A 24,000-nucleotide genomic window follows, 5' to 3' on the forward strand; every position below is an offset into this window, starting at 1 on the left:
ACAGAGCAACTGACACAAGACTCTAAAAGTTGGAAAAAACAAAGTGGACTGGTTAGGGACCATGGGATTCAAAGAATTACTCAGTGATAAGTTCCCGGGCCTAGGCTCTGGAGAAGGAGCCCTGGTGGCGCAGTGGTTAAGTCTTTGAGGCAGTTCTACTTTACTCTAAAGGGTCGCGATGAGTTGGAATCAACTTGACGGCAGTGGGTCAGGTCAGGCTCTGGAGAGGCCAGCAACCTGGAGATGCCAGTGAACCAGCTTCAAAAAGCCTCAAGGAATGCCGGCTGTCCTTAGCCAAAGGGCTGTGAAAAGGTTAGCCCACCAAGACAGAAACGTTTTGATCATACATGCCTTACTCCAGGTGAGCCCCAGTAAAAGGCCATGCCGTTCTCCTCACTGAGTGCCACAGCCTGGAGACTGGGGAAGCCCTGCGCTCCACCCCACCCCAGCAATAACAAGGGCACAGCACATCCCTGGGACAGAGGCTGTGGGCAGAACCCCACCTCTCATCATGCCCGAGGCCAGAAGAAAGCAGAACCACCATCTTCCAGTGATGAAAGAACAGAGCAGTCAACCCAGAATGCTATACCCTGCAAAAAATTGGATGTAATAACAGAAAGAAACTTGGAATACCAAGAGTGAAGACAGAATGCAAAGGGTAAATATGAGTAAATAGAATAGACTTAACAGCACTTAACAACATTCATCTAGTCTTAAATTATAAAAATTAAGTTTGATGAATGAAAACAAGAATTATAACATCTCAAGTGGTTCTGAATGTATATAAAGGCAATATTTAAGATACCTATTTTTTTTTATATCACAAAGAGGAGACGATAAAGAGATTTAAAAGGTGGTAAAGTTTCTACATTCTACCTCAAAGTGACAAAATACTGATACTACTAAACTGTGAAAAGTTATATACAAGCAGTCCCTGGATTATGAAGGAGTTCCATTCCTAAGTCTGTCTTTAAGTTGAATTTGCACATAAGCCGGAACAGTTAGATACGGTTTGTATCTAATGTCAGTTAGTCAAATGTTTCTCTTAGTATATAGTATACCTTTCTATACATAAAGAACAAAGAAACACTTCCAGATACACTATAACATCTTTAACATAATACTATAGTAATAATAACAATGTTTTGATGCACGTCGAAAAGTAAGCAAAATAAACCCGTTGCTGTCGAGTTGATTCCTACTCACAGCAACCCTACAGGACAGAGTATAACTTCCCCATAGGGTTTCCAAGGAGCACCTGGTGGAGTCCAATGGCTGACCTTTGTTAGCAGCCATAGCTGTTAACCACTACACTAGCAGGGTTTCCATGTTGCAAAATAGTGCCTGTTATTACAAACCATTATATGTACCTTGAATTTTTAATATAATAGGCTTTATGGGGGTTGGTTCATATCTATGGGTTGTATGTGAGTTGGCTGTTTGTAACCCCGGGGCTGCCTGTACTTATATTGTAATCCTTACACAGTGATTTCTGATCAGAGTTTATTATGTTCTTTCCTCCAGAGAATATTTGGCAATATCTGGAGATGTTATTACAACGAAGATGCTACTGACATCCGGTTGGCCGAAGGCAGAGATGTTGCTGAACATCCTGTGATGCACAGGACAGTTCCCTACAACAAAGAATTATCCAGCCCAAAAAGTCCATACTGCTGAGGTTGAGAAACCCTGCCCCAGAGCAACCTGGCAAAAAATTACACAGACAGATATACTGAAAATCATTACAGATAAATCAGGATCGAATACTTAAAAATGTTCAGCTAACCCAAAGGAAGGTAGAAAAAGAAACACGGTGAAATGAAAATCAGAGGGAACAAAAAATAATAAAATGTCAACATAAATCCGAATGTATCAATAACTACAACGATGTAAATGATCTACACAGACCTATTATAAAAGATGAGATTAGCAGTATGGATTAAAAAGTATGATCTGACTATATGCCGTCTACAAGAAATTAATTTCAAATATAGTGATATAGGCGCTAGGTAGGTTTAGGTATGTGAAAAGTAAGCAAATATAAAAAGACATGCCATGTAAATAGTAATCCAAAGAAAGCTAGAATGAGTATATTCATATCAGATAAAGCAGACTTTAGAGCAAAGGAAATTACCAAGAAGACATAACAATCCTAAATGTGTATGTAGTAAACAACAGAACTTCAAAATACATGAAGGAAAAACTGACAGATTGAATGAACAGAGACACAATTATAATTGGACATTTCAACACCCCCTCTCAGTAAGTGATAGACACGCTAGGCAGGAAAAATTAGATATTTTGTCTTATCAAATAAATGGTCTTAAAAATATTACTACTTAGTGCTAACAAAGTCACAATGAGAGTCTATAAAAATGTCAGAGCATAAATGTATATAACAGTCTTGAAAAAATAATTCATATATTAAAAAAGGCCTAAAATATCTATCCACCACCTGTCTGTCAGTTTGTTGTACTGTGGTGGCTTGCGTGTTGGTGTTATGCTAGAAGCTATGTTACTGGTATTTCAAATATCAGCAGGGTCACCCAGGGTGGACAGATTTTAGTGGTGCTTCCTAAGACAGACTAGGAAGAAAGGCCAGGTGATCTACTTGCAAAAATCAGCCAACGAAAACCCTGTGGGGATTTCAACAGAATACTGTCTGACACAGTGGCGGAAGATGAGTGCTCCTGGTTGGAAAGCACTCAAACACACAGTGGCCACAATGGACTTGAGCATACCAACAACAATTATGAAAATGGCGCAGGACCCAGTAACATTTTGTTCTGTTGTACATATGTTGCCATAGTCAGACCTGACCTAATGGCCACTGACAACAAAATATTTATAGCATTTGTTTTTACACAATATTTTTGCTCTTAGGAATCTCTTCTAAGAGAATAATTAGGTTCAAAACTTATCTGTGTAGACATTCCTAACAGAGCTGCTTATAATAGGAAAAATAGAGAAATCCAACATGCCCACTAACTGGCAAGTAGTTGCAAAATTAATCCATTAAATGTCATTAAAATAACATTTTAAAGGGTTTTTAATGCCATGGTAAATGGAAATGATTTAAAAGCAAAAAAAGTAGTATATAAAACCACGTACATAGAGAATGATATTAATTGTTAAAATGTGCATGTAATTAAAAATACAGAAAAATTCTTAGAAAATATAACAATGATTAGCAGTGAAAAATTTTATCTGTGTTTTTCTACTCTGTCATATAGGGTTGCTATGAGTCAGAATTGACTCGATGGCACTGGGTTTTTGTGTTTTTCATTTGCTTATTTATACTTTCCTTTTTTAATCCCCCTCCAATTTCCTACTGTGAAATGACATCAAGTTCATGGTCACAGCAAATGAACTGTTACTTCCAAAAGCAACAAGAGAATGACATGATAGACACAAAGTATCTCATACACTGTATCTAATACAATACAGTGTTTGGTTCTCGGAAGCTCAAGAGGTGGTAAAATTCTTCTAAATAATACTGAAAATGAAATATGGCAAGGAGGAATAACTGTCATTATTCCTTGGGTGACCATTTGTCCTGGATTGCTTGGAATGGTCTGCTTTATGTCTGTTGTCCAGCCATTAATTATTAATAGTACCCCTGCCATTCTCCAAAGTGTCATGGCTCAGATAATAAGTTACATGCTCACCCTAACGATTATTAACATAAAAAATTATAGTAATCAGAATTTATTACACCCTTACTTTATAACCAAGGACTGTACTACCTGCATCACCTGGATTATCTCATTTAACCATCTGAGTAGCTCAGTGATTATCTCCGGTTTATAGAAGCACTGGGATGTTGAGCATCTTGCTCAAATCCCCACATTAGCAAGTAGCAGAGCCTGGACTTGTACTGCAATCTCTCAGATTAGTAGCTGAAGACGTACCTGGGCCTGTCTGAACACAGGGTTGGTGGGCAGAGGTCTGGCAGGGACGCTGGGGACACGTGGAGCCTGGTGGAGGGGCGGGAGCACTCGCTGAGGTGAACTGGGCTGAGGGACATCAACAGCTTTGAGGGGTCTGCTGATGTCCACGTTCTGGCACGGTGGCAATCTTCTGGGATTGTCCTATAAGGTCAAAGAAAAGCAAGCCATGCTATGATGAGGTTTCAAAGATATCAGTAATTCTTTAAGGAAAAAACTGTGCTAATAATGATCTTTTATAGCTGAAGGGGAGCCCTGGTGATGCAGTGGTTAAGAGCTTGGCTGCTAACCAAAAGGTTGGCAGTTGGAATCCAGCAGCTAGCTGCACCTTGGAAACCCTATGGGGCAGTTTTACTCTGTCCTATAAGGTCTCTATGAGTTGGAATCAACTCGACAGCAACAGCTTTTTATATAGCTGAAGGTGGGGGTGGAGTAAGAAGAGAAAGGCAGCAAGGATGTACAGGAGAGGGAATCTACTATTACTTATTTAAACTTCAGAATTCTCCCAGAATCTCCCTCCTCCTTCTAAAACTAGATTTTTTAAAAGCTGATTTAATTAATTAACAAATAGGCTCCAGGTACCTTCGGAAAGTGCCAACCAGTGTTAAGATGCAGACCCAGAGCTTAACAAAATTACAAAGAAGTTGTGAAAACACATGTAGCTTAAAGTGTCAAGGGGCTCAGGGAGAACGGAAGACATTCCCGGGAGGGGGAGAGGCAGGACTTCAGAAAACCAGGGCTGGAGCTGGGGTCTGCAGACCCGCACTCTCATGTGGTTTCCTTGTGTTTAGAGACGTGGATTAGACACCTGCAGCCTGGACCCTGGACCCATGCCCAACCTCCGCTCTCCCTTCTTCTCTTCCTTTCCCTCTTCTTAAAACCTGCTTTATTGAGGTGCAACTGACAGTTAACTGCCCATATTTAAAGTGGGCAATTTGGTAAATTTTGACATGTCTATGCCCATGAGATCATCGCTGTAACCAAACTAATGAACGTGCCCATCACCCCAAAAAGCTTCCTTGTAATCCCTCCTTCCTCTCCCCACCCCTGCCTCCCAGGCAGCCACTGATCGGCTTTCTGTTACTATGTATCACTTGGCATTTTCCAGAATTTTAAATAAATGTGATGACAGCATACGTACTCTCTTTGTCTGGCTTCTTTTTCTCGGTCCAATTATTTTGAGATTCATCCATGATGTTGGGTTTTGGGCTACTGCAAATAAAGTTGCTCCTGCTTATGGTTACTGATTTGGGGACAAAGAATCATGGGCTCCTTCCTTGAGTCTAACCCTCTATACTTTTTAGATCAAGGGAGATAAAAAAAAGTTTATTGACTACTGAATATGCGATAATTTTTTTCCAATCAGTTGTCATTTCTTGACATCAACCTTGTTTACTGCTGTAATTTGGAGATTAGAGTGCTAGAGAGACCATGGCTCGCAATGCACCCCATACTGGGCCAGGGGACACTGGCTCCCTGCCAGGATCTACTGGAGCGTCTTGGATTTCTATGGGCTTCCGATTATCAGTATCCTCACGAGCCTCTGCAGACTGGGGGCTTTGGCTAACCCTCCTCAGGCTTGCACTGGAAAGCCTGTGCCTCCGGCCGGTGTCCTATCCCCACGCCTGTTTAACACTCACCTTAGGTGTGCTGGAAGGTGGTGGCTTCCTCATCAGGCCTTTGCTGAGGTGGGTGAGGTGAGCCTGTGTGGGCTGGGGGCCGCCGCAGGCCCGGGAAGCTCGCACACACCTGCAACGTAACCCCACACATGCTAATTTGTTCACAGTAACACTCGAAACACAATTTACTTATTTTTAACTCAGTGTGGTAAATGTGCCAAGGAAAAATTATCTAGCTCTGTCACAAGATTAAAAATATTGTAAAAATATTGATTTTTCTCCCCAAAGCCTCAAGTCTGTTAAATTAGCTCTTGCAATGCAGAGAAATGGAGCTGTGTGACACCGGGGATGTTTTGTATGACAGCCATTTAAACAGTAATGTCTCCAAATATACCTGGATCAAAAGCCATCCCACCAGACGACAGTATGTTAACGTCTCACGTCACTTAAAAACGACTAATGTGAGAGCAGAAGAAAATAGAGCCGGGTAGTTAATCAAAACCCTGCTCATTTACGGAAAAAGCAGCCAATCACCTGAAGGGAGAGCAAAGGAGGGGCCGGCCTGGCAGAGATTAAAAAAGAAACCGCCCCCGCCCCTCTCAAACTAGTTTTGCTCTCCAGAAACTCTGACCCCTTTCTGGCTAAGGATGTGGCTTGTCATCCCATTGTTTCACTGCCATTTCTTGAAACACTGGTGACCAGAAGGGTACCTTAGTTTCTCAATAGTGTTCTTTTTATTTGTAAACAGCAGCTGTATCAAGGTCTTCCTTTTGAGATACACCACGAATCCCGCTGCAAGAAGACACAGGGTGGCCACCAGGAGTCCTACAGTGAGGCTTCGGTTATCTGAAAGAAAACAGTCAAAACGAAACAAAACTCACGTCACGAGGCACTTCTAATGAAAGGTGTGCGACATCCAATCGTGGCATTTACGGCAAAGTTGGAAGGAACGAGCAGAGGTGAAGGGAGTAAAACCCCGAGTGATGTGACCATAAGTAAGTCTTACTTCAAGGTCAAGTCTGAGGCTCAACCTACGCTGCCGTCATTCCTTTCTGACAATGCTGGCACTTACTGGACAGGAATATGGTCTGGTCGGTGGACCCGCAGCCCTGAAGATATGGACAACCCTTCCCAGTGTGACACCAGCAATGGTGCCACAGGACATCTCATCAGAATTAAAGCAGTCCTAACGCTAGTGTCCTCCCCCTCATCTCACATACGCTCTCCTGCCCCCAGGCTCCTTCTGTCTCTCATTCTCACCATCTATGTGTCAGTCTGTCCTACTGTGGTAGACTGTGTGTTGCTGTGATGCTGGAAGCCAGGCCACCGGTATTTCAAATACCAGCAGGGTCACCCATGGTGGACAGATTTCAGCAGAGCTTCCAGACTAAGACAGACTAGGAGGAAAGGCCTGGTTCTCTACTTCTGAAAAATGAGCCAATGAAAACCCCATGGATTACAACAGAATACTGTCCGACAGAGTGCTGGAAGATGAGCCCCCTGGGCTGGAAAACGAAAAAAAAAAAACCAAACCCGTTGCCGTTGAGTCAATTCCAACTCACTGGGCCCCTATAGACAGAGCAGAACTGCCCCACAGAGTTTCCAAGAAGCACCTGGTGGATTCGAACTGCCAACCTTTTGATTAGCAGCTATGGTTCTTAACCACTACACAACCAGGGTATCCCCAGGTTGGAAGGCAACTCAAAATACACAGCGGCTGCAACAAGGACTGGAGCGTACCCATGACTGTGAAGGGGCCCTGGTGGCGCAGTGGTTAAGAGCTCGGTTGCTAACCTAAAGGTCAGTCCTCTGAATCCACCAGTTGCTCCCTGGAAACCCTGTGGGGCAGTTCTACTCTGTCCTATGGGGTCACCATGAGTCGGAACTGACTTGATGGCAATGGGTTGGTTTGTTTTTTTTACAAGCAAGAAGACGACGCAGAACCGGGCAACATTTCTTTCTGTTATATGTGGGGTCGCCATGAGTTGGAGCTGCCTCAACAGCAGCTAACAACCCTAAAATCTCTCCGGCCCTCGTCACAGATGTGCCACCCCCGGCTCCTTCCTTCCCTCATTCGGTCTCTCATCGGGGTCCCCTTTATCCTTGTTGGATTGTTTCAGATCCAGATTTTATTTCTGGACATTGTCAAATTAGATCTCATAAAATAAAAAGGAAAAGGAAAACTCATAGCTGAAATGAAATCCTCACAGATTTTCTTTGTTTTGTTACGTTACAAACTTAACAACTCTTGGGGCAGACCCTTTTTAATGAGAATGCTGTTTATTTTCTCTATGAACACATCAGCTTTCCTGGGACTTGGTCCCATTTTATCTAGTACCTTCGAAAGAAATCCCTCAAGGGTGTGGAAAGGAAAGGACATCACACCTGTCGGGTTGGTTTCTGGCTGCAGTGTGGTCAAGGGGTAGCTGGGGGGATGTTGAGTGTTAGGATTTAGAGAAGGCTCATTTGGGATTTCAACTGGGGATTGAATCCTTGAGAGCAGGGGTTCATCCTATGTTTCCCCTCCAGCAGCAACTGGGGTGTACTTCTTACAGTTGGGTGCAGCAGTTCTTTCAGGTCATTGCTGGTGATGACCATGGGCGTGGCTTGTCATTGAGGCTGTCCCCAACCCTGACCCTGAACAGGATGGCCAGTGGGCTGCAGATCAGAGTGGTGGCTACTCCTACTTGGTGAAGGAGCTTCACACCTCCCTGTGCCTGGACTTCGTTCTCCTGACAGGTCCCACCAGGGATGCATCTCAGCCTAAGTAGGACAATCACTGTATGACGGTCTGTATTTACTTGTTATTGCTACTGGGAAGCACCACTCTGGTTTCCTGGCCAAGATGTCAATCTTCTCAGAGAGTTGGCGGCAGTCATTGGGGTCTGGAGAGAGTTCTGTCGACTCCTAACAAAGCCAGTTAAAAAATGAGCAGTCATAGCCTCGATCCGTAATTTCTAGTTCCTTATTAGTGGGTTTAAGATGAATCAGTCTGCAAAAGATCAATTTCTCCAACTGAACATTTACCAGGCCCCCAAACTGAACCTGTCACCCCCACCACGTTTCCCCCTCGGGGTTGCCTATGTCCATCAGTGGCAGCTCTGACCACTGAACTACCTGAGCCAGTACCCTGGGCAGGGTGGTGGCTGCCTTCCCTACCTCTCCATGTCCAGTGCAAGCACCCTGTCCTAGAGCTTGCCTCCTGTAGCCCTCCCTTGGCTGCACAGCCAGGAACTTCTGCTCAGAACATACTTCTACTCTTCCCCTTTGCATCTTAACAGACACATCCAATCCCCTGGGGAAAGCTTCCTGAGGGCTCCCTGCGTGCCCGAGCCTGTGGGGCTGCCTGCCTACCCCCCTACCTGAGCACTCAGCACACTGGACTGTACTTGCTGGATGTCTCCAGGACCTGGAGGAGCAGCTGGCGCGTTGCAGACGCCGGAGAAGCTCTTGTTTAATGAATGACCGGGCCACTGTCAGGCCACTGGACTTGGTCCTGCCCGACAGAGCTGTTGGCCACATTGCTTATACCTCTCTTTGTGTGTGTGTGGGGTGAGAGATGCTTTGCTGTTAGGTGCCGCTGAGTCGGTTCTGACTCATAGTGACCCTGTGTACGACAGACTAAAACCCTGCCTGGTCCTGTGCCACCCTCACCATCGTTGCTAGGCTTGAGCCCACTGTTGCAGCTACTGCGTCAGTCCATCTCGTCAATGCTCTTCCTCTTCTCCACTGACCCTCGACCTTGGCAAGCATGATGTCCTTCTCCAGAGACTGGTCCATCCTGATGACGTGTCCAAAGTATGTGAGATAAAGTCTCCCCACCTTGCTTCTAATGAGCATTCTTGCTGTACTTCTTCCAAGACAGATTTGTTCACTCTCCTGGCAGCCCATGGCATATTCAATATTCTTTGCCAACACCATAACTCAAAGACATCAATTCTTCTTTGGTATTCCTTATTTACTGTCCAGCTTTCACATGCATATGAGACAACTGAAGACACCATGGCTTGGTTCAGGCACACCTTAGATCTCAAAGTGACATCTTTGCTTTTGTAACATTTTCAAGAGGTCTTTTGCAGCAGATTTGCCCAATACAATGAGTCCTTTGATTTCTTGACTGCTGCCTCCATGGCTGTTGATTGTGGATCCAAGTAAAATGAAATCCTTGACAACTTCAATCTTTTCTCCATTTATCATCATGTTGCTTATTGGTCCAGCTGTGAGAATTTTTGTTTTCTTTATGTTGAGGTATAATCCATACTGACGGCTGTGATCCTTGATCTTCATCAGTAAATGCTTCAAGTCCTCTTTACTTTCAGTAAACAAGGTTGTGTCATCTGCATAACGCAGGTTGTTAATGAGTCTTCCTCCAATCCTGATGATGCATTCTTCTTCGTATAGTTCAGCTTCTCAGATTTGCTCAGCATACAGACTGAATAAGTATGGTGGAAGCATACAACCCTGCCGCACACCTTTACTTATTTTAAATCATGCAGTATTCCCTTGTTCTGTTCGAACGACTGCTTCTCGGTCTAGGTACAGGTTCCCCATGAGCACAGTTAAGTCTTTGGGAAGTCCCATTCTTCACAATGTTATCCATAATTTGTTATGATCCACACATTCAAATGCCTTTGCATAGTCAATAAAACACAAGTAAACATTTTTCTGGTATTCTATGTTTTCAGCCAGGATCTGTCTGACATCAGCAACCATATCCCTCATTCCAAGGTGCTTAGAATGTACTTGCTTTTACAAAATGATGGCAACTGTGGATGGGATTAGACTCTTGCTTCTAGTTTTTAATATTCTTACTTGGTACAATTAAGAGCTGCTGACTCTGTGGATTCCCCAACTGTCTGGAGCCCCCTAAACCTGAGAACAACTGGTCACGTATGTCCACATCAAAGAGAGCCCCAGATGTGCGACCCCTCCCCTGCCATGTTCTTCAGCCCCTCCAAATGCCACCACGTCTATTTGAGTGGAGGGCGGGAGGGAGGGCAGGGCCAGACAGACAAAAAAACAAGCCCTGTTATTTTATTCAATAACAAGCTAAGGCTGAATAAGAACATGAAGCTGTAGCAGGAGGTGCGTCATCAGGGCCGAGATGGCAGGAGGCATCCTACGCATGAAGAGATGCTTGACACAAGGAGGGGATTGCTGGTCTTTCTCAACCTGCCACAGGGTTGGCCCCACAGAGAGGGGGACCCAGAGTCCTCTGAGCAGCGGTGTGGAAGCACACCCTATTCCCACAGAACGGTGACCAGGACTGGCCACCCTCCTGCGTGTTGTGTACTGATGTGCTGCAGGCTGGCCTTCGTGCCCAGCCCTCGCTCACACCTGCCCTGCCTGAGACCAGTGTTGGGTTTGTTGCCATGGAAATGGTAGGGAAGCCATAGAATCAGGCCTGCCAGTGCAGCAGGACTTGGGGACATGATTTCCATGGCAGCAGCACTGGCCACTGTCTCAGTGTCACAGGCCTCAGCTGCGCTCCCCGTGAGTCCCGCCGGCTCTGGCTTCCGGCTGTAGCATGCCGGCTCTGTGCATTGTTCGTCTTCCTTCTTTGACCTTAAAAGGGACCCTGGTCAGACTTGCCTCTTCACTGCCTGAAGAGAGCTCAGGGAAAAGAGCACTGTACTAGGATACCATTCTAAAGGTCCCCCGGGAGAGAGGAGCTCTGGGAGACTAGCATGGGTGGTGTTAAGGGTGTCTTGGGAGACAGGCAGCTTGTGTCTCAATCTTAGCTGTGTGACTTGGGGTGAGTTTCTTAGCATCCCAGAACCTCAGGCTCTTTATACCTAGAGAATGAATAACACTACCTACTTCAGAGTTGCATACGGGTTAAATGAGATAATGCATGTAAAATGCTTAGCATGGCACCTGCACTTAATAATTAATAAGTGGAAGTGGTTGCTACGACTACCACCACCGCCACTACTATTACTATTACTACCCTCACCACCACCATCACTACCACTACTGTCATCACTACCAGTGCTGATACTACCACTGCCACTACTACTGTCACTATCACTACTACTACCCCCCACCACTATTACTACCACCACCCCTACTACTATTACTACCACCACCCCACCACCACTGTCATCCCTACCACTACTGATACTACCACTGCCACTACTATCACTAGTACTTCCACCACTGCCACTACTATTACTATCTTCGCCACCATTACTCCACCACTGCCACTGCTATTACCACCCCCACCACCACTATTACTAGCACTACCGCCACTGCAATTACTACCATCACTACTACTACCGCCATCACTACCAGTACTGATACTACCACTGCCACTACTAGTGTAACTATCACTAGTACTACCACCACCTCTACTACTATTACTACCACTACCGCCACTATTACTAGCACTGCTGCCACTACTATTACTACCATCACCACCACCATCACTACTACTACTGTCATTCCTACCACTACCGATACTACCACTGCCACTACTACTGTAACTATCACAAGTCCACCACAAGTACCACCCCTACTACTACTGTCATCATTACCACTACTACTCCTACCACTAAACTTCTACTATACCTATCACTGGTACCACCATCACTACCACCGTTACTACTACCACCACCACCACTATTCCTATCATCACCACCTTCACTGCTACTACTTCTCCCACTGGCATCACCGCCACTACTCCTCCTCCTCCTCCTACCACGACCATCCCCACCACTATTACTACCACTGCTACCATCACAACCGCCACTACTACTACCACCACTGCCACTACTACTGCTATGACTTTTATTCAGAGATGAAGTTCATACCCATAGAGCAGTTTGCTGGTGGAATGCCCTTAGCTAAGGAAGCGTCACAGGGTAAATTGGCAAACTCAGTTGCTCCGTCAAAGCAGAGAGCAAGGTGCTTCCAAAGGGTCAGGTAAGAACAGGAGAGAGTCTGGAGGCTGGGTGAGGCCCAGGCTGTGTCAGCCCCACCGTGGGGTCCCCACCAGGGCTCGCTTCCTCCCACCCTGGTACCCACTGCCCCCAGGAGCTCCAAGCCCCCTCCTGGGGATGTGCTGCAGGGCCGGGCAGTGTCCTCACTGACCTGCTTGTCGGACAGGGCCACTGTCTGTGCTTCCTCCGAAGCCAAACTTGTCGCAGAAGGGGGGGGCCCAGTGGGCCTCACAGTGGCAGTTCTTTCTGTTGTTGCAAACCTTCCGAGGGGGCAGGAGGACACCAAGAGGGTGGGGGGTTAGAGCATACCTCCACTGAGGTCCTTAAGCCAGCACCCGGGCCCACCCAGCACCCATATGCCCAGCCTCAGAAATGCCACCACGAAAATCACCCCAATGCACAGCAGTACTGGGGGCCAGAGCCTGAGGCTGTCACGGCCCCACGGCCTGCCTGCTAGTCGATGTCCCGAGAAGTATGGAGACTTCTGGGGCTCATCCACTTCTTCCCCCAGCCCATCTCCTTGTCTGTCTTCTTAAATACAGGGAACGCTCACCATCTGACCTAATGACAAACATCTACTCATCTTCAAGGCCTAGCTACAGTTTCTCTCCAAAGCTGTTTCTACATTCCCTCCTAAGAACTGGCCAATCGCCTTCCTTGGGAAGTTTTCCCTAACAATCTCCATAAATATCTATTTAGGACCCCTGTGAAATCCGTGGTCTCATGAGATAATGGTTATTTAAACTTCGGCTGGCCAGCTATGTCAGAGGTAGACACATTATATCCTCAGAGACTGCTGAACTTGCTGTGTGCTCTAGTTAAAACAGCTGACTGGATGGTCATGTTAAGTAAGTCCCATGTGAAAATACGCTAAACGGGATGATAAAAATCAAAGGGCTAACTCTAATGTAAGCTAGTGGAGATGCATTAAAATGTGTGTGGGAATGCTGGGTGGAGACTGGCCAGCTGAAGATAACACTTCTCAGGAGTGAGGCGGACCTTGTTTCAGGGGTGAGGACTCACAAAAGAGGACGGTTTCTGACGTGGAGAGAAAGGGGTGCCTGGAGGGGCTGGAGGACGGCGAGTTCCACCCTTGGTGGGCCCTGAACCAGGACCCTATCTAGGAGACCTGAGAATTCATGGAGAGGCCAGGGAGCTCCAGGGATACCAGTGGCGGCTGTGTGCCAGTCTGTGCCCGGCCATTGTACTTGTTGCTGTTATATATGTAATTTACCCAACTAGTACATGAGCCAATGACACTGAACAGGAAAACAAGATGATATTGTTTCTACGAAAATTAGGTCGAATACTTTGGGAACACTGGATCAGGCAAGTCACTAAAGAGAATTCCTGACAAATTAGGAGTGGGCGGGCCAACACAAATGACTAGGAAGAGTTACAAAAGCCAAGAAGGATTCCGTGCTCAGACTGCTTTTGAACGTCTAAGCTTTCCTTCCACTTAAAGAAACAGAAATTGCGGAGGGTGCGTTTTGGGCAGTTTATGTAAAGAAGTCCATTCAGAAATACAGGCAGCAGACCAATCTCAAAGGTCTCAAGCCTGCATCAGAAGATAGGGGCCGCATGTACATTCACCTCCTTCAAGGTATAATGAAAGGACTGGAGTCTGTGTGTCTTATTTGTGATGATTCTCTGCTTTCACTGACTTTTCTGATGAACCATCCACCTGCACCGATGGCTTCAAAGAAGAAGGCTGACAGTCAAGGTGGCAGGTGATAAGTAGGAAAGTACTTTCCTATGAAGCTGAAATGAAGCAGGATTAATTACCATGGGGCAGAGCCTATGCCAAATCTGAGCGTCTTGCCTGTTTCCTTCAAGATGGTGTCCCTAATATACCAGCCCCTAGGACTCATCATGGTGGGGTGGGGCGTACGGCACTGTCCTGCCCACACTGCATTGTACAGTTTCCCACTAGTGCCCTTCTTGTGCCTTGGCAGAGAGATCACTGTCTTAACGCAGCTGGGAATGCTGCTAGTGACGCTGGTCTCATTAGCAAGGTACTGTGGCCAAGCCATGGCCAGCTGCTCCAACTACCTGGAAAAACATGGCCTTTCCTTTTTCCTTATGTGGATGAGCTTCCAGAGATAATGGAAAGTAAGGATTCTGGGGCCCTATACCCAGCAAATCTGCTACCCAGTCATACGACCTTGGACCTTTGTTTCTCCACCAGTAAAGCAGACCGTCTCTTACAGCCATTGCAAAGAATGCAACAATCCAGTGAGGATCCAAAAAGAGCCAAGTGCACAGTTGTCAATCCCGTTGAAGGCGGCACTGCCATCCTTTCTGGTTAGGGCACAAAACAACTTTATGAACCCCTCATCGTTCTAGGTTAGAGTCATTGGTGAGGGTCTGCAAGTTTTACAAATAGCACTTGGAGCTTGATTTCTGTAGCAAAGGCTTCAGAGAAACAAATGAACCACGAGCGTGGCTAATCAAGATTAATATGATTCCATTGGAAATAATTAAGCCCATCAGGAAAAATAAAGTATGTTTTAAAAATTAGAGTCTTCCCCAAAGGTTCTCTGAACTAAAATAACAGTTTTCTTTAGTTGAAGCCCATTGTATATGATTTCAAACACATGTGGTCGGTGCGGCCCGCCTTTGTTTGAATTCCCTTTGGAAGCATTTTCAGTCTGGCCACGCGTTCTGACAGCGGGCCGCAGAGAGAGATGGCTCTGTTCGAAATGCTGATGGGAAACTCATCGTAAGGGAAAGTTAGTTTTAAAATAATTACTTTGAAAATGACAGAATTTTTTTTTTTTTTAAATCACAGAAGGTTAATTTAAAAGACAATTACTGCTCAATCCGATTTTCTTTGTTAAATAAAAATCACTTTTCTTATGCAATGTAAAGGTCTAAGAAAAGTAATATCTTTAGAAAAAAATATTGAGGAGACGCCAGCTGCTCTATTTAAAAAAAAGATTATGGATCACAAAAACCTTTACAAATGAGTAATTTCTTGCTTCGCTTGTGACGGACGGGCGGGAAAAGGCAGCTCTGCATACTCACCCCTCTGCCGTGGCACTGGGCCACGCATTCATGGACACCAAAGACACTGACATTTTGACATCGGCGGTTGAGGCAGATCTGCAGAGTGAGGAAAACAGAGCAAACCTCTCGGTGCTTCTGTGATCACAAACACATGCCTGTATCTAAAAAGGAGGAAGTGAGTAGAGCTTGGGGAGGACTCCATATTCTCCCATTTAATGGGGATGCGACAGAATGATGCATGTCCTGTTAGGCTCATTCACGGCCCTTCCCAACGCCTGACTCCAATCTCAGCATGTTTCAGGGCTTAGCTCAGTGGTGCACATAACCGCATTCTTTTATACTTCCTGGCATTTTTTAATGGTTCTAGTCAACCCTGAAATTATCATCAATGATTTATTTCCATGATTTTTGTTTAGTGCTCGCAATGAAATGTACATATGGCAGCATTTCTTCTCTATTAAAAGATACAGCCACTGCCCATCTGTCAGTCTGTCGTACGGTGGTGGTTCGCGTGTTGCTATGATGGCTATAAAATAAAAATATATATTAAAAAAATTTTTTTTAAATTTTATAGCCACTGGAATTTCAAATGCCAGTGGGATCAGTCAAGGTAGACAGGTTTCAGTGGAGCGTCCAGACTAAGACAGACTAGGAAGAAAGACCTGGCAATCTACTTCCAAAAAGTAGCCAATGAAACCCTTATGGATCACAACAGAATTCTGTCTGATACAGTGCTGGGAGATAAGCTCCCTAGGCCGGAAAGATCATGAGGATGGTGCAGGCAGGACTGGGCAATGTTTTGTTCTGTTTATAATAAGGTCACCATGAGTCAAAGTCTCTTGATAACAACTAACAACAACAACAAAAGATATAAAAGAGGGCAAGCTGGGCTAGTCCTTATGGTGGGACCTGTGCTGACTCAGGGACTCCAGGAATTCAGGGTCCAAGAATCTCTTAAGGGAAATATTGAAATACAGGAACTTTTTCAAAATACTGATTCACCAGTGATGTCATCGACACCACAAACCATCAGCAGAATTAGTTGCAGAGACAGACAGACAGCTTCCTCGTACGATCAGGGCTCTGCGCGCAGAGGCGGTCATTCGCTAAATGACACTGTGCTGGCTGAAAGCGTTCCACCTCCTTTCAAAGGAACATAATATACTCCAGACTCAGGGGATCAGGCTCCTCATCTCCCACGAGATGTTACAAATTAAGAGAGTCAAAGGAAGAAAAAAGCCTAGTTTTTAGAATGTAGAGGCACCTGAATCAAGTAGACACTCCCTAGGGTAAGTTCACCATCTGATGCTCCCCCGCGTCCCTGCCCCAGTTCCTGTACAGGAAGATTAACACCCTTTAAAAAAGAGTGTGGTCTCAGCAGCCCTAAAGGAGCCCTGGTGGTGCAATGGTTAAGCACTCGCTGCTAACCAAAAGGTCAGCGGTTCGAACCCAGCCAGTGACTCTATGGGAGAAAGACCTGGCAATCTGCTCCCACGAAGATCACAGCCTAGGAAACCCTATGAGGCAGTTCTTCTCTGTCCCATCGGGTCGCTATGAGCGGGAATTGTTTGAAGGCACCCAACAACAATAAGCAGCGGTCCTGAGGGCCCAGGGGATCCCTGGCCAAGGGGACTGTCACATTCCGGCAGGTAAGAGATGGCCACGATGGTCATGAGCACAGTAGGCCCCTGTCAGAATCACAGGCCACAAATGCTGCCATTTTCTTGAGCCCACAGCAGGGCTAACCATGGCCCTCAAAGGACTGGAGCTCTGCTGAGAGGCGATCAAAGGACACTGAATCCCACCCACACGTGGAGCAAAACTCTCTGATAAACTGAGTCCTTGGAACTTTGGTGTTCAGGTGACCCTGGCCTGAGCCGCTCAGACCACAGTTTAAGAAATGGGTGTTGTTCTAATGTCAAGTCCAGAATGTAAGTGAGCGTGGTTATAGGAGACATGGAGGATACAGAGCATTTTTCATGTACGGCCCCATTTCCTCATGGAAAAGCATGGGTGCCCAGGGTGGGGTGGGGGTGGGTGCAGGGAACTCCTGCCACAGGCTCTGCTGAGGGAAGCTGACTGGTATCTGTGCTTCCTCTGCAATCCCTGTGTTGGCGAATGACTTCCTGGTCATTCTTAAAATGGGGTCCTAGGAAAAGCATGAGGGGCTGATTCATCTTCTTTCCCAAAACATTTTATTGCCAAAACTACCCACTACCATCAGGTCAATTCCAACTCACAGTGACCCTACAGGACAAAGTAGGGCTGCCCCATAGGTTTTCCAAGGCTGTAATCTTTAAGGGGGCCCTGGTGCTGCGGTGCTTAAGAGCTTAGCTGCTGACCGAAAGGTTGGCAGTTCAAATCCACCAAAAACCCTATGGGGCAGTTCTACTCTGTCTTATAGAGTTGGTATGAGTCGAGATCGACTTGACAGCAATGTTTTTTTTTTTTGTTTAATCTTTATGGGAGCAGACTGCCACATCTTTCTCCCAGGGAGCGGCTGGTGGGTTCAAAGTGCCCACCTTTTGAAAGGAAAACCTTTTGGTTTTTTCCAAAGCTGAGTGCTTAACCACTGTGCCCCCTGTGCTCCGTTTATTAACTTACTATTATTTAGTCAGGTCTGAAAGTTTTGTGAAAAATAATCAAGTTGGCAGGATGTGAAAATCTGAGTTCGCTTCTTTTTTAAGATTTTATTTCTACAGTTCAAAATATCTTAGTCTACTTTTCCAAAGACTTTTTTTTTTGGTTTAAGCTTATCCCACCCTTTCCCTCTCCTGTTCTTCTCCCTATGGGGTCTCTGAAAATACACTTGACTTCCCAATCTGTCCAGGTGAGAACAAGCCCCCAAGAACTCTGTGCCAAAAAGCAAGGCCACCGTTCCAAAAACAATACACTAGGCTACTGCGATCACGCCAAAGTAATTTCCTGGCTGGAAGCTGACACCGGAGTGCAGAACTGACTTATTAGTGTTAAAAGGCAGAGAAGGCAAGCCCGGCTTTCCCAAATCTGCATCTTAGCGGTTAGATCAGGATGCAGGATCCACTGACTTTCCCTTCTAGGTGCCACGAACTGGATCTGAGAGACAACGTCGCAAAGAATAAGTGGATCCGGGAAGACCAAGACACCTGAGAGCCCAGTCCTTGAACAGCACGTTTCTCAGCAGGCTCCCTTCCAGACTTACACCCATGATGCAAGCAAACCTCTGGCTCTTACTTTTGCATCTGCACATTTTGTGCCAGCTAGCACAAGCCCTGGGTCCGGCATGTCATCTCCCAAGTACACGTGGGTCCCACGGCACAGAATGCGGCCTCCTTCCTGCAGTGGGATATTGGTCTCTATGGAAACAGCATTGGTACCAATGACAGGTCGGCTGGCACCTCCTTGGCACTGGATTTTTCCACACTTAGCATCTCTGGAAGGGCAAGAACAAACAGTCCTCAAAGAGGAAGGGTTTGGAACCATCCCTAAGCTCGGGGGGGGGGGGGGCAGACACCAAGAGGCGATGTCACCAGAAGGTACAGGTTCCATACCTCATCTCGCACTTGGCAAAGGAGCTTTTGGAATCTTTGCCACAGTTGCCGTAGGGGTCACCTGCAGAGTTGACTCTCTCAAAGCAGATCCCGGGGGCAGGTTTAGCACCTGGAACAGAAGCAAAGCAGCCCTCTCAGCTCCACAAGTGTGTTTAATATTTTTCTTTGGACGGTCTGGACTCTTGGGTTAAGGAGATGTGTTCTGGGTCCAGGGAAGCCAAGCCTGGCGTCAGGGCTGACTCATGCTGTGAACTGGCCGGTGGAAGCCTAGAGTGTCAACAGCTAGCGGCCTCTCTTGGCTCAGCTCGCAGCAAAGCAAGCGTGTCAGGGCTCCCTCATTCTTAGGTCTCCTCTGGGGTCCATCGCATGTGAAGCCTCTTGGGAGGTGAGGCCTGGTTGCGGGACCAGACCCAACCCAGCTCTGAAAGAAGTCAGCTGGCTGGCTGCCGCAGAGGGGGAGGCTGCTTCCTTTAACAACATCCCACACAATTCTGGTGAGAAAATGCAAACTAAAGCAGTCTCCAAAGAGGAAGAATGACTAGTGGACTAACGGGCAGCAATGAGAGAGAAAGAGGTAGGGAGAGAGAGAGAGAGGGAGGGAGCGAGGGAGGGAAGGAGGGAGAGAGGGAGGGAGAGAGAGGGAGCGAGGAAGAGAGGGAGGGGGAGAGAGAGAGAGTAAGGGAGGGAGAGAGGGAGGGAAGAAGAGAGGGAGGGAGGGAGAGAGGGACAGGGAGGGAGGGAGGGAAGAAGAGAGGGAGGGAGGGAGAGAGGGAGGGGGAGAGAGAGAGTAAGGGAGGGAGAGAGGGAGGGAGGGAGAGAGGGAGGGAGGGAGAGAGGGAGAGGGAGGGAGGGAGAGAGGGAGGGAGGGAGAGAGGGAGGGGGAGAGAGAGTAAGGGAGGGAGAAAGGGAGGGAAGAAGAGAGGGAGGGAGGGAGAGAGAGGGAGAGAGGGAGGGAGAGAGGGAGGGAGGGAGGGAGATGGAGGGAAAGAGGGAGGGAAAGAGGGAGGGAGGGAGGGAGGGGGAAGGAAGGTGGTGGGGGAAAGAGAGGGAGAGAACACACAAGTGAGCAATGCAGGGATCTTGCAAAACATGTTCAGTTCCATAAAGTTCCCCAGAAGAGTGAGCAATGGCTTCAAGGAATGCTTGTTTTTGCAAGGCAGAGATTATTCTTGCAGGCACAAAACGTGATAGTCATTTTGCACCAAATGACAGGCTACAGCACAGAGGGATGGGGTGACAGAGAGGGCAGGAAACGGCTACCTACAGCACATCTTCCAGCCAGAGAGAGAAAACATCACTGGGAGTGCACTGCCCAAACTTTGGAGAGCTCTCGACTCCCCCAGAGCACAGTGATTTTGGCTGAATACTCTATAGGAAAGTTGGGAAAACGGTGAATAAACTGTACCCTGCGGTGTGACCTTGGCCTACCTTCTTACCCCACTGGTGTCTTCTTTGGATGCTTCCTGTCATATCACTTCCGGATGCCAGGATGCCGACTTCCCAGAGCCCAGCTCTGCCCCCGCCCTTCTCTGCTCCCCACAATGCACTTACTTAAGACACCAGTCTGTTGATGAGCAAGGCTTCCCTCCTCCCAAAAACACGGTGTTCTTGTTACTAAAACATCCATCTTTCCTTAACCTGTGCCTGACTCCTCACCATCAGCTATTAGCAGACATGATAAGCATCTCATTGCAAAAACAGATAAACCAAACCAAAAAATACCTTCCAACACGTGAGATCGGTAATGGGCTCAGCCACTGACCTTCAATGCATTAAGCCACCCCAGCTCCAGCCCCCCTTTTTCCTATTTATTTTTTTAAACCATTTCAGAGATTCTTCCTGCAGTCTCCTTTGTAAGGGGCATGACCCCAAACTGGACACAATCTGTACCATGGTGAAAGCCGATGCCGCCAGCTCTTAGCGTCACGTTCCACTTTCATCCTGGATTCAGACCTTCTGTCTTTACAATGTGTTTACACCACTGGCATATTCAGCTTCTGCTTACTATGGACCCCTTTCTTCCATACTCTGCACTGCTACTCTTTTTCACCCACTTTTTTATTGGAGGGGTGAGGGATGGGGAGAGTGACCTTCAGTTTAAAACCTGTACTTCGGACTTAAGTTAATCCTGTTTGATGGTACTTCTATCAAAGTACTTGGATTCAATTGATCAAAGCCATATTGAAAAACTGGAATCTAGAATACTAACACAACTCAACAGTTGTTTGTGTATTTGCATGAACCTTGCATATTTCTTGTTTGCCTGTCTGGCTTTGTCTCTCATCCTTCCATCCATTTATTCGCCCTTCCATCTATTCTTCCTTCTTTACTCCCTTCCATCCACTCACTCACCCACTCTTCCATCCACCCACCTATCCATCCATCCATCTACCCACTCAACCACTCAACTACCCATCCATCCATGTATCCACCCACCCACCCATCCATCCATGTATCCATCCATCCATCCATGTATCCACCCATCCATCCATCCATCCACCCATCCAGTGTGTTGCAGACTTCTATCACATAAAAACCACACATTTATTGAGAATTTATATCTGCCAGGCACTGGGGGTATAGTGCTGGCCAAACTGGACAAACCTCCTGCTGGCTTGCGAATTGCAAGGAAAAACAAACCTGAGTAAATGCCTCTGAAGTCCAGTGGCAGTGAGTGCTATAAAGGAGAAAACGGAGCAAGGGGGCCAAGGGGGCTGCTGGTGTAGGCAGGCTTGTCAGGGGAAGCCTCTTGGAGAAGGGGCCTCCAGCAGAGTGCCGAACCTCAATCCACTTATTCCTTATAGCGATCCTACGAGGTAGGTCTCATTTTCCATTTTGTAGACAAGAAAACTGGAACTTAGGAGGGTAAGTATGTTGCATAAAGTCACATAGCTATTAAGGGTAGGACTGAGTGTGAAGCTGGGACTGGCCCCCTGGTTCTCCAATGTTTATGGAGTCCTCACACATGCTGTACCTGCACTGGGCCTCAGGAACAGACAGCAGAATATGACAGGGCCCTGCACTGCACTTGCGGCCGAGCGGGGCAGCAGTCAGGTGCACTGGCCATTCTTGGACCATGGGGTAACAGGTAAGAGACACAAGACTTGTCAACACGCAGCCCAAGTGATGCCAGGTTCACATGGATCTGTGACACACTGAAGGGCTTATAAAACAAGGCAGAAAATGGCTTTGTTCTTTCTTTCCCTACCCCAAAAGATCAGGACAATGGACATCCTAGTAGCTTCTACTGGATGCTAGGTTCCCTGAACTGGGTGGGCAGAATTGATGCTGCTTTGCCACTAAAAATGAGACAATTCTGACGCTTTATAGATTTAGTCACCCTTACTATTACAAAGCAATTTACTCCCTGGGAAATGAGGCTACCTTAAAAAACAAAACAAAACAAAACCCCGCAGCAGCAACTCAAACATGGTAATTGATGAATGTGTTTTCTTTACACCCATTGAACCCATTGCCTTTGAATTGATTCTGACTCACAGTGACCTTACAGGACAGATGAGAACTGCCCCATTGGGTTTCCAAGGCTGTGGTCTTTATGGAAGCAGATTGCCACATCTTTTTCTTGTGGAGGGGCTGGTGGATTCAAATCACTGACCTTTTGGTTGGCAGCTGAGCACTTTAACCTCACTGAACCCCCAGGGCTCCTCTGTTTTCTTTATGCGGAGCTTTAAAGAGAGGTTTCTGTGCAGTCTCGGGCATGTGAGCTTGCAAACAGCTCAGAGGAAGCGATGGGCGGTGGAAGCAAGGTCGGATGGGGTGTGCAGGCAGGAGGGTAAGAACCAAGGGGAGAAGGGGGGGGAGGGAGGAGGCAGGGGAGGACAGACGGACTTCCATGGGGACTTTAAACAAACAGACTTAGCAGCAAAGTGGAACCCTGCCATTAGGGAACACTAACACCAAACAACGGGCCTAAAGCTAGGATGGGGAATCACACAAAGGAATAGAAACAGCATTTAAGCAACTATGGAAGCATCTTGGAAGAGGAAAAAAAGCACCAGCAACACAAACCCAGAACACACGGGGCCCTCCGGGTCAGGATGTGTGTGGAATTTTGATGCCCCAAATGCCAAGACAGCGGCGTGGCTTAGGAGGCCAGGTGTGTATGTAAGGGGCAGCAGAAACGACCTGTCAAATCACAGAACCCAAACCAAACCCCCTGCCGTTGAGTCAGTTCCAACTCACAGGAACCCTACAGGGCAGAGTAGAACTGACCCACAGGTTTCCAAGGCTGGAGTCTTTACGGAAGCAGACTGCCACATCTCTCTCCTGCAGAGTGGCTGGTGGGTTCCAACTGCTGACCCTTCTGTTAGCAGCTGAGTGCTTATCCACTGCGCCTCCAGGGCTTCTTGTAAAATTATTAGGGGTTATAAAACAGATTTAGGAGTCTCTCGGTGGTGTAAACAGTTAAGTGCTTGACTACTAGCCAAGACGACTGAAAGGTTGAAAGCTCGAGTCCACCCAGAGACACCTCAGAAGAGAGGACTGGCAATCTACTTCTGAAAATCAGCCATTGGAAACCTATGGAGCACAGTTCTGCTCTGACACACGTGGGGTCGCCATGAGTCAGGGTCCACTCGACAGCAACTAGTTTAAGGGTCAAAAAAAGACATTTTACTTCCTGGAAAAAGAAATAGCCTCAAGTTTAGACAAAACAAGTCACCTTACAAAGTAGGGAAACCAAAAAGGCGGACCAGTACTGAGCTCTGGAGTAGAAGCTGCAACTGTGTTAAAGAAAATAAACTCAAAGGCTTGGGACAGCTGACTGGAAACAACAGAGAAGGCCCCTAGCAAAGTGCCACAATGCTCCATGTGGCTTTTGTCAGCTCTTGTCTGGCATTCACCTTAGAGACAGAATGGCCAAAAAAAGTGTAAATGACTTGTGTCCACTTGTAAGATATTGAAAATGCAAAGTTGCTGCACTTAAAAAATTCCA

At 46.7% G+C, this 24,000-nt stretch overlaps 1 protein-coding gene across 5 annotated transcripts in view; it reads right to left on the bottom strand.

Moving 5' to 3' along the window:
* ADAM12 (ADAM metallopeptidase domain 12) overlaps positions 1-24,000 on the bottom strand; it is a 381,920-nt gene that overhangs the window by 28,454 nt on the left and 329,466 nt on the right. For 4 of the 5 annotated variants that reach the window (XM_049854705.1, XM_049854704.1, XM_049854707.1 and 1 more), the window contains exons 15-21: positions 19,047-19,155; positions 18,730-18,928; positions 15,535-15,612; positions 12,659-12,767; positions 6,277-6,412; positions 5,588-5,696; positions 3,912-4,091 (exon numbers count right to left, since the gene is read on the bottom strand). In XM_049854705.1, coding sequence (XP_049710662.1) covers positions 3,912-4,091; positions 5,588-5,696; positions 6,277-6,412; positions 12,659-12,767; positions 15,535-15,612; positions 18,730-18,928; positions 19,047-19,155 — 920 coding nt within the window. The remainder of the gene's footprint in view (positions 1-3,911; positions 4,092-5,587; positions 5,697-6,276; positions 6,413-12,658; positions 12,768-15,534; positions 15,613-18,729; positions 18,929-19,046; positions 19,156-24,000) is intronic. The other variant, XM_049854708.1, reaches the window with a different exon arrangement.

The sequence above is a fragment of the Elephas maximus genome, chromosome 16 (genome assembly GCF_024166365.1).
Source record: "Elephas maximus indicus isolate mEleMax1 chromosome 16, mEleMax1 primary haplotype, whole genome shotgun sequence".
NCBI classification, from domain to species: Eukaryota; Metazoa; Chordata; class Mammalia; order Proboscidea; family Elephantidae; genus Elephas; species Elephas maximus.